The following is a 9,943-nucleotide window of genomic DNA, read 5'->3' as shown; positions in this document are numbered from 1 at the left end:
AAGTTATGTCCCAATTCAATCACATAAAATTTCTAAACATTTCGGCTTTAACTAGAACATTTAAGTGGAGTAGAGGACTTTTAACACATCCACAATGAGGTATACTGAAAAGTTTGCATAATTCGTAAATTTTATGCATGTGCATTTTAAATTTGTCTGCCTTGTAAATACAGTTTTGTTTGTTTTATTTTTTTGCTCCCGTTTGTATTTTTCCTTTTTTTTCATATTTGCATTTTACTTTAGGTTGCATTTTAATTACATTTGTAGAAAATGCAACTGGCACACATGGGAGCAAGCAAGCGTAAGCATGCATGAGAAATGTACCAAGACCCCGGACCCGCCCACACTTCACCCATCTTCACCGTGTGCACCCCGAGCCAAAAAGGGTCCTTTAAAATGCAAGCAGCGTAAAAGATTAGCCCGATTAGTTCAGCTTGAAGGCTTTTAACTTTTGCGCATTGCCAGAGTTCAAAGGGTTCACCGCTGTCCTTCTCTCTCCCCCGTCCACCGAATGCTTGTACCACTTGAGAATTCCAAGGCCCAACTGCGCGAAAGTGTAGCATACTTTTAACGGCGTTTCCTCGCTTCGCGCTGAGAATAACGAAATTGCTAATCAAAAGCCGAAACAACAAGAAAATAAGAATTGTTTTTTGTGATAGCTTCACGGGAGCCGTGTCCATGTTTAATTGAGAGTACAAGATGCCATTTCAAACCAGTGTGCAGGTGATTAAAATTATTTTGCACGCTTTCCAATGTGTTCGTGCTAAGATTGTGTGTCCGGTATTTCTGTACATGTTAGGCATTGTGAAAGGTACATGTGATTACCTTTTGGAATACAATTTGAATGAATCATTGGGTTCAATTGTTAAATCAGTTGAGTCTTGCTTGGTTCTCAGTGTTCCTGGAAGGTATTCTTGGTACTTGCTTTTCCAAATTGTTTTTGTTGTAAAATTATTTCCGTAAAATACTTATAGAAATTTTCCAATCGCAAGCAGCTTGCCTTCTACTTAAGCATTGAGGCGTACGACGGTTTAGGGTTTAATAAGGGAGAATCTTTCGATTCGAAGACATTAGCTTGAATAGGACCCTCTGAGGCAGTTGGCGGTGTTCTTAAGGGATGGCAATCCGGAATATACACATTCGAAAAGCCCCTGTCATTGCCATTGGGATTGACTGTGAGCGTACAGACGCTTTGTGGACCCTGGGGCAAGTTTTGTGGATTAGGATTAGGCATCATTTGGGGCATGCCTACGAAGTGGTTGGTCGTGCGATGTTGAGCTGGCAGAGATGATGGAGCCGACGCTTCCTGAGAGTTCACGTTGAAGATAATGGGCGGCAATGGTGACCGTTCGTGCAAAATTGGCATCATGGGGCCGGTGGGACGCGTGAATATATTGAAAGCTTCTGCATTGTTGGTAGCCTGTGGTTGATGCGGCGGCAAGGGATGTGACAGTAGTGGATGTGAAGCCTGAGCAGCTAGTTCCTGTGGTGGACCAAACTCTGACATGCTCTGACCACCCGACAATGGGATGGCAGGATTCACCATGCCTTCGAATGATGGATATGGAGCCTCCATGCTCATAGGGTTCTGCTGCTGCTGCATACGGACATAATCTAAATGGACAGTATGGGATCATTGGGAATTCTTCTTCGCCTGCTTCAAGTACTTACCGGGATCCAATGGAAAATGTTGCATCTGGAAGTAAGGATTTGCACTTGGCACTACACAGGCCACCACATGATCAAGCATTTCCGGATTACTAGCCTCGAAGGGGACATGGCGAGGTCTATAGTGTCCACGCATATCTGGCTCCTGGTCATCGATTGCTTCCGCCTCGTGAATGTCTTTTAAATCCTCACTGCTGCACTCGGTTGTGACGCTGCGACGGCGACGGTGACGACGCGGCATGGACACTTTGTGAATGGGGAAGCAACTGCCCGAACTTGAACTGCTGTTGTTGCTCGATGAGCTGTAAGCATTACCACCTGTAGCAGGAGCAGCACCACCACGTGACTGATCCGTTGTAAAACCGATACTCATATCGGTGTCCTCGCCATTGGTAGCAAGAAATGCCGCACCTTCTGCCATCGAAGATGCAGCTGCCATTATATGCTGTCTAAGATTACGAAAGCCACCCATACTCACCTCCATTAGGATGTCCATAGAGATTGTTGCTGTTGCTGCCGTTGCTGAAGTTGTCGGGGGCTTGGCTATGCTTCGCTTGTCGTCCGTGTGCGAATTGGCTATAACGATATGGCATCGGACTATAGTGGCCTACTCGAAAGCCATAGCGTGGGCCTCCCCCGCGACTACTTGGCTTCCAGATAAGTGACCAGTCATTGGACGTGGCAATTGTTGACGTGGCATTTGTTGACGTGGCGTTTGTTGACGTGGCATTTGTTGACGTTGCATGTGATGTGGCGGCATCTGTTGTGGCAGTTGATACGGCATTTGATGTGGCCCTTGATGGCGATGTCCGTTTGGATGTCCATGTGGATGAGAATACCCTTGATGATGCGGATTCCTAAGCCGTTGCGGATGTCCATGCGGATGCCCATGCGGATGCCCATGCGGATGCCCATGCGGATGCCCATGCGGATGCCCATGCGGATGCCCATGCGGATGCCCATGCGGATGCCCATGTGGATGCATGGGAACTGCTAGAAAGAAAAAGGTTTTTTTCTTTGAAATATGCAAATTTCGACTGAGTTTTAACTTGCCTATTGGCCTACCCCAAAAGCCAAATTGTGGCGGCGGTGGCGGGCATTGGCCTGCGACTTTACCGGAATCTCCAGGCATCATCCACGGTCCATTGAATGGATAAAATTCTGTTTGGGTTTCTGCATTCACAAGCTTGGGACGCAGCTGCATCATAGTGCGAGAATAATAGGCAATTAGAAGGATACTACAAACTAGCACAAACTTACATTTATCTTGGCCAAATCCTGAGGCGTCAGACTGTGCGGATGGCAAGGCGGCAAGTTCCCGCCATTGCTAGATGAAAAACGAGGGGCATCCTGCAAGAGATTAGAAGAAAAACATTAGTGTCCAGCCAATGTTCCATGTATTCCATGCATCACTTACAGCCGGCATAAACAAACTCGGATGCAGAGGCGGTGTCTGGAGTATGGCTGTCGTATAGGTAGCCATTTGGACTGGCGTCATCCGGGCGAAAGGCCCTCGCAATAGTGGAAGCATCATTTCGTTGGCCCGTATCATGAGGTTCCTCAATGTGCCCATAAACTCATTGCGCGAGACGCCACAGTCATCCAATTGTTTGGCAAACTCATCGAACGATGGAAAATCCGCCGAATCTGGACACGCACTGGAGTTGGAAGCGACTCGAGTATATGGATTAGAACTCAAACTCGGACTTAGATTATTATTGATAGCAGAGAAGCTGGGACCGTGCGGCGTTGCGAAAAGACGAGGCGTCGAAGAGCTTTTGGTTGACAATACTGGCTTGGTGGCATATGAGTAGGGTGACCATTCAGCGGTCGATGATGGTGTCGCTCCAGCTGTACGCGGTGGTACAACTACTTCTATTCTCGATGCTTCGATTTCTGGTACCGGCTCAGATCCTTGTGCCCAATTTTCAAAGTCTCGCCAATTTGGTGGGCTTGCCTGATACTGAGATGGGCCTTTGTTGGAACCTGCTGAAATGTATGGACTAGAGAATCATCAGAATCACTGAAGAAAACTCTTACCACGGTCTTTGCTCCCTGTGCCCGGCGTCTTCATGCACAATCCAAACGTATTACAATTTTCCTCCATTGATTCATTATCCGTTTCTTCTCCCTCGCATAGATATGCAGCATTTAGATGCTGCTGCGCTTTCGAAAGGTCATACCATGCTGCGGTGTCGGATCTGTGTCCTTCAAGATTATTCGGTACCTCTGAGTTTGTCTGTGCATCTGTGGAACTCGATTGAGCTGCCTGCTTTGAACTCATGGGATAAAACACCGGCGCAAATGGGGACATCCGTTGTCCACTGCTATTTCCATTCGAGCCCGAAAAGTTCAAGGATCTGTCAGTGGACAAATCCACGCCTGTTTCCATATTACTACCGTCTTCGCCCGAATCACAAGCTGAGAGGGAGAAACAGAGATAAAGGATTGGGGATGCAACTCAGGATGCTGATCCCGGGGCAAACTCACATGTACTTGGTGTAGGTCCAGCCGAGATTAAACAAGCCCAGTGCGGTGAGGAGGAACCAATCGCAGGATCATTCATTACTACCTACAATAAATATTGTTACGATTTTCACGCAAGGAAATGAAACTCAAAATCTTTCCGACTTTCCAAAACACGCCTCTTTTAATAGAAAGTTCAAATACATGAAATTCAAAATGTTCAACACTAAAATTGTTTTTGGTGACCCCGACGAGATGTTCGTATTGAAGACTTGTATTGCAAACCCCCCTCCTCATCCTCTTTCATCACCGGCAATCGTCTACATCTGCTGTATTCAGGTGTAAGATGTAGAAAGAAGTTTTGGCTTACATTTTTTTTTTTTTTTTGCTAACCATTTTAATGGGCAAAGTTTTTTTTTCGTTTTCTCATTCTGCGGCTGTGGCTGGGTGCATAAAGAGTGAAGTGAAGAAAGGCGTTTTATGTACGTGAATTGTGGAGTAACTTCAGGAAAGACTTCACTCACGTAGAAACTGCCGAGTTTTTGGCGAGGCTGTTAAAATGATTAATGATGTGTGTGTGGCATGTACGTTAACGCCCCAACACACCACACCACACACACACACGCACATACAGAGTTACCTCGACAGATGTTGTCATAAATAAAAAACAAAAGTAACTGAGTAACCCACACACAAAGTAGGAAAAATGAAGATGCTCAAATGTTGATGTAAGCAAACACAGAAACTGGCGAAAGTTATTTATGCGGATCTATGTACTATGTAATAAGGATGTGCGGTAGGTGGGGTTGTGGGGTGGTGGGGTGTGTATCAAGACACATTAATGTCAAATCAGCCGCATAAATTGCGTAAAACGCTCAATTTATTAAACGAAGCGTGGCAAGCGCTCGCTCCTTGATTTGAGGGGGTTAATAAATGTCGCAATCACTGCGGGAGAAGATCCTTCAACGCCTACCACTACCACTACTGGCTCTGCCTGTCTATCGCCCACTGTATGCAACATATTCATGGCATATTTAAGTGTTGATGCCAAATCCAGAATTGTGAATCCTTTCTCCTCGCCTCGGTGGTTTATTATGCGCCATGTACGGTATGGAGAGAGCAGCAATTGTTCGAAAAATGGCCAAATGGGATTGCCAATTGCCATCAATCGATTTGGATTTTGTGTGTGTGTGGGTGTTGTGCACACTGGGGCCTAACCTTTTTGTATTCTACCAATTTCCGTTGCAGGGAAACTTTAATCAAATTAAGTAAGTCTAAATATTTTGATATTCCCTTTAAAACCAAATATCTAATCCGCCTTAGCCAGGTAGACAGCATATTGGGACAAGTCTCTCGAATGTACAAATCACAATTATCGTACATTGATCCCAGTGTGCGCTGTCGCATAGTGACAAAAGCAATCACAACTCAGTGCAGAGATTGAGAACGAGGACGCAGAATTGTGGGGAGTGTGGGGGGTGGGGGTGTGGGGCCAGGCGGCTGTGGCGAAGGCTCATAAAAATTGTAAAACATTCAAGTCGTTCTTTACATCTTTTCACAAACCGAATTTCCACATTCTCTTACACAAGGAGTTAAACCATCTAATTGTAAGTGGTTTTCCAGTGTTGGAAAATGGAATCGAATCGATGGACTGTCGTCCCTTAGAGACAAGCACACTGCTCGTCTAGCGGTTGCTGAAGGGATCTCTTTTGCTCGACTTCATCGGGATTTGGTCATGAAAACTTGAGACCTATTTTGACGTGGCTCACTCTCTCTCTCTCTCTCTCCCCTCTTCTAGGCAGGGTATTAGCCATTCGCTCTGACCAAGCCCCAGTTGAACTCCAACACACATACACACGCATCCTGATATTCATACTTTGCTTATTTCGCGTTTTGTTTTGCAATTGCACAGTAGACGACGTGCAGGGCTGACTTTCTCCCAGCAAATGTGTGGGTGTGAATATGTGTGTATGCAAGGTGTCAAGGGTGCTGTCTGTCCTGTACCAGGCAATCTTGTCTCCCTCCCCCCACACACACACACACACAGACACACTCACATCTATTCTCAACCAGAGCCAGAGTTTTTCGTGCTCACACGAACATGAGCGCTCGTTAAACGGATGAGTTAAAAGTCAAAAGCCCTAAAGGATTTTATTTGAATTGCGGTCTGCGCCATCGTTCGACGTTTGCCCTTGTCCTCCGCGCCGCCTCCACCTCCGCTACCCTTTCCCCCCACTGCTGAACCCTTCTCTTCACTGTACCATGTTTTATTTAAAGTTTATCTTTGGCTGCCCTTTTTTGTTTTTTTTGCTGCCTTCACTTCTTCACGCTAATTTCGCGCCAAGGCTGAGACGCAAAGGCAGCAGCAGAAGGGAAAAAGGGAAAATGAAACGAAACGAAAGGAAAGCAAAATATGCGCAAAATAAAATGTGGAAAAATATTTTGGCTTAGGATGGAAAACAAAAGGGTTTCCTCCTTTGCTTTTCCTTCTTGTCGCATTTGGTTTGGTTTTTTTTTTTTTTGTTAGCCCGACGCGTCGTCGGCACGTTCCAATTTCAAAGCCGTGTTGAAAAATATTTGAAATAATTGTAAAAATGTTTTCACAGCAGCAGCAAAAGATAAAGGCTAAAGGCTTTTTTTCTGTCTTGGCACCAAAAAATATGAAATTTACCAACGTATCCCGAAGAGGACGGGGCGTATGTACATTCGAGATGGATATCAGGGAAAGTCCTTCACAATGCTGTGCACGTTCACACACACGCACACACAGACACACTCACTGCACTTACACACACGTCCATGAAGACTCTCTAGAAAGCAGAGCAAAACCCAATTAGGCAGAAAACCCAAGTACAAAATGTTACTACTATAATTCTAAAGTTGAATTGCCCTAATCAATTGCAAAAGAAATATTTTGGACAGGATTTCCAATGCGTTGAAATAAAAGTAATTTTAGTTAAATGAAATGATTAAATAAAACAAATATTAATCTAATTGTAAGTATAAAACAAATAAAACAAATTGAAGTAGGAAAAGGCAAGCGATGCGACTTTAGTTTATTCTTCATGAATTCTCACACCTCTCTCCACAGAAAGCCCCCTAATGTATGCTGCAAATATTTTGTTTTAAGTTCATTCGTATAATATTCCCAGTTGCCAATCAAAGTCAAAGAGTTGCGAAAAACATTTGCCCAGAGAAGAAGAGACAACAACAATAATTCACATGTGGCAAGCTAATAAATTTTCCAAATAAATGAAACTCCGACCAAGCGCATCAAAGGATAACTTTTGCGCTCTACTTAATAGACATACGTATCAGGAAATGTGAGGGTGGAGCGGGGGGGTATGACATTAACCTGGCCAAATAATCACGTCTACACGAGAAACAAGCGACATAAACTTTAACAAACAATTTTCGGGATATAGCTGAGGTACGGGGATGATACACAGAGCTAAAGAGGAGCAATATGAGTGAGGGATTGGGGGGGGATAGAAACAGAAAGAGATACCACAGAGAAATATTTGGGAAAATCTCTAGGATATTTGCTGGTCATGAAATGATGATGTTGAAGCTGTTGTTGATGCTGATGATGCTGTTGATGGTGATGATGATGATGACGAGGCTTATGATAAGAAACCAACAAATAGAAATGAATGTCAATGGATAATCAAAATAAATGCCTGTGGGCAAACCAAGAGATTGGTCAGCACAAGATTACGGCAAGGAGAGAAGAGATAGAAGGCATGACAAATGCTTAAGCTTTGCAGGCAGCATGACAATGTGAACATGGATTGGCTGGCCGACGAAAACATTTTTGAGTAAATTGAAATTTATCCAAGCTACAGCGACAAACTGGTGACCCCGACGGTCAAAGAAGAAGCTCCTCAAATCGATTGATTTCGTTTTTGTCCATCGGACAATCGATAAACAAGCAATTAGCGAGTTGTAATGCGAATGTTTGGTATCCTTTTTTTTGTAACTTTAAAAGGTGACTTTTTTTGGCTTGCTCAACAATTCCCCAGTTGGTCTGACTTTGCATCGTTTACGGATCCCTTCCCTACTCTCCCATGAGTGTGGCCCTCAACGAAAATCTCATCTTGTTTGTGGTGGTTGCTGGGCCATAAATTCATTTAACATCGCTTGCACATGCAAATGTCCAGAAATGTCCTAATGAGAAAGGACAAAGAGCAATATAGGAGGTAGAGGGTGACTGGCGTTGGGCATTGGGCGTCGGGCGTCGGGCATCGGGCGTAGAGAGCAAAATGAGTCCTTAAAGATTAATTAATCTTTTGGTGCCACATGCGGCACCGCACAACAGTTGGCCCTCGGCCGTTCAGGACACGCATTCGGGCTAACCGGCTGGCCGGGCGGAAGCGCGGGGAGAGCGGGCTGACCAGTGGCCTGCATCCTTTTTGGGTGGCCAAGCTAATGACACAAAACGCCAAAAAGGATGCGTGGTTGCGAGAATGCGGGGCTTATCTTTTGCTTTTGAAGAAATAATTAATGACCTCGTTTTTGCCACTGCGACCAGGACATGGCCGCCAGGACACGGTCAGTCCAGTGTCCTCCTTGCCGTGGCCATTAAAAATCGTTTATTTCGATTTGATTTAATCCAAAATAGATTGCCCCTTGTCCAGAGCCAATTTATGCACTCAAATTGCACAGGCAGTACGCAAAAACAGGAAGCAACCGGAACGAACGAAGCGACGAACGAAAGCTGGCCATTTATAAATTTCCATTGGTTAATCCTTATTTTCGCATTAAGCGTATCCTGGGACTCAACATAGCTCGACTCGACTCGACTCGCCTCGACTCGACCCGACCCGACCATGCAAATGTTGCATTGTCCTGTTGCAGCCAGGATACCATGACGCCTCACACCGATGTCGATTCCATTGCCAATGCCGACGCACTCCCCCTTGAGGCAATTAAACTAATCGCACGCAGGGCTTAAAACGCGATTTGTGGCGTCGATTGCCAACCGAATTTATTTTCAAACCCATCCCCTGACCATTTTTGTGATTTTAGCGGTTTTTGCGGCTATTCGGGCCGCCAAATGCCAGAGCCACTTCTAATGCAAATGTTTAGTTACAGCGGTTTTAGGATTCCAGACAGACAGACAACCGAGCACAGAGGGACACGCGGGAATCCTCGGAATCACCTGATTGGTATTGCACATTTGGGGATGATTTCTGCAATTGTGTTTTCCCCCTTTTTTTCGCTCTTTAATTTCAATAAAATAGATAAGATATCAAATGAGCCAAAGAAGTAAGGAAACGCTTCGATATGTTTTCAATATTTTACCACAACCCAAATGGGTTATTCGAATATATTTCCGATATTTATAGGACATACATATGTATGTACCTATTTGATACTATTATCAAGAGGCTTGTATTAACTCACCGGGATCCTTTTACGTACTTCAAGGGAAATTTTTACTGCTTACAGGAATTTCAAAAGAAAAAAAGATTGTAAAAACTATAAATTATTTTGTATGAACTATATATGTAGTATTGTTTCAAAGCTGTACCGAATCTAAAATGAAAACTAATCTGAAAATATTGCTTCAACTAAACTACTAAACTTGACAGCCAAAAGCAATGTTGACTATGTTTCCAAAAATACATTATAACGATTCCTTTCGAACAATATACCAGCTTACTCTGATTTGTAGTGTTTTTGGAGCACTTGAGTCAAATTTCAATAGTTTTTAATAGCGCGATTCATTTTGAGGCCGATTTACCGACAAGGCATCAAATCTCATATAATTTTTGAATGAAAAACGTTATTGGTATTAACTAAGATG

At 44.1% G+C, this 9,943-nt stretch overlaps 1 protein-coding gene across 8 annotated transcripts; it reads right to left on the bottom strand.

Annotated features, from left to right (window-relative positions):
* Positions 1-211: 211 nt before the first annotated feature.
* On the bottom strand, positions 212-9,686 carry LOC137586216 (protein pygopus-like). 8 transcript variants are annotated; one of them, XM_068302211.1, is made up of 8 exons: positions 9,541-9,686; positions 4,159-4,240; positions 3,709-4,089; positions 3,086-3,657; positions 2,929-3,018; positions 2,722-2,866; positions 2,147-2,661; positions 1,974-2,082 (listed from the first exon to the last, which is right to left on the bottom strand). In XM_068302211.1, exons 2-7 carry the CDS (start codon positions 4,232-4,234, stop codon positions 2,276-2,278), a joined length of 1,650 nt encoding a protein of 549 aa, XP_068158312.1. In that variant the 5' UTR covers positions 4,235-4,240; positions 9,541-9,686; the 3' UTR covers positions 1,974-2,082; positions 2,147-2,275. The 8 variants fall into 8 exon arrangements, with proteins under 8 accessions (XP_068158320.1, XP_068158319.1, XP_068158312.1 ...); XM_068302212.1 differs by having other exon boundaries at positions 2,147-2,658; XM_068302215.1 differs by having other exon boundaries at positions 2,734-2,866.
* Between the last annotated feature and the right edge of the window lie 257 nt (positions 9,687-9,943).

This window comes from Drosophila tropicalis, unplaced genomic scaffold (assembly GCF_018151085.1).
Source record: "Drosophila tropicalis isolate 14030-0801.00 unplaced genomic scaffold, ASM1815108v1 contig_952, whole genome shotgun sequence".
Classification (NCBI taxonomy): domain Eukaryota; kingdom Metazoa; phylum Arthropoda; class Insecta; order Diptera; family Drosophilidae; genus Drosophila; species Drosophila tropicalis.
This window is presented reverse-complemented; position numbering and strand designations above follow the sequence as displayed.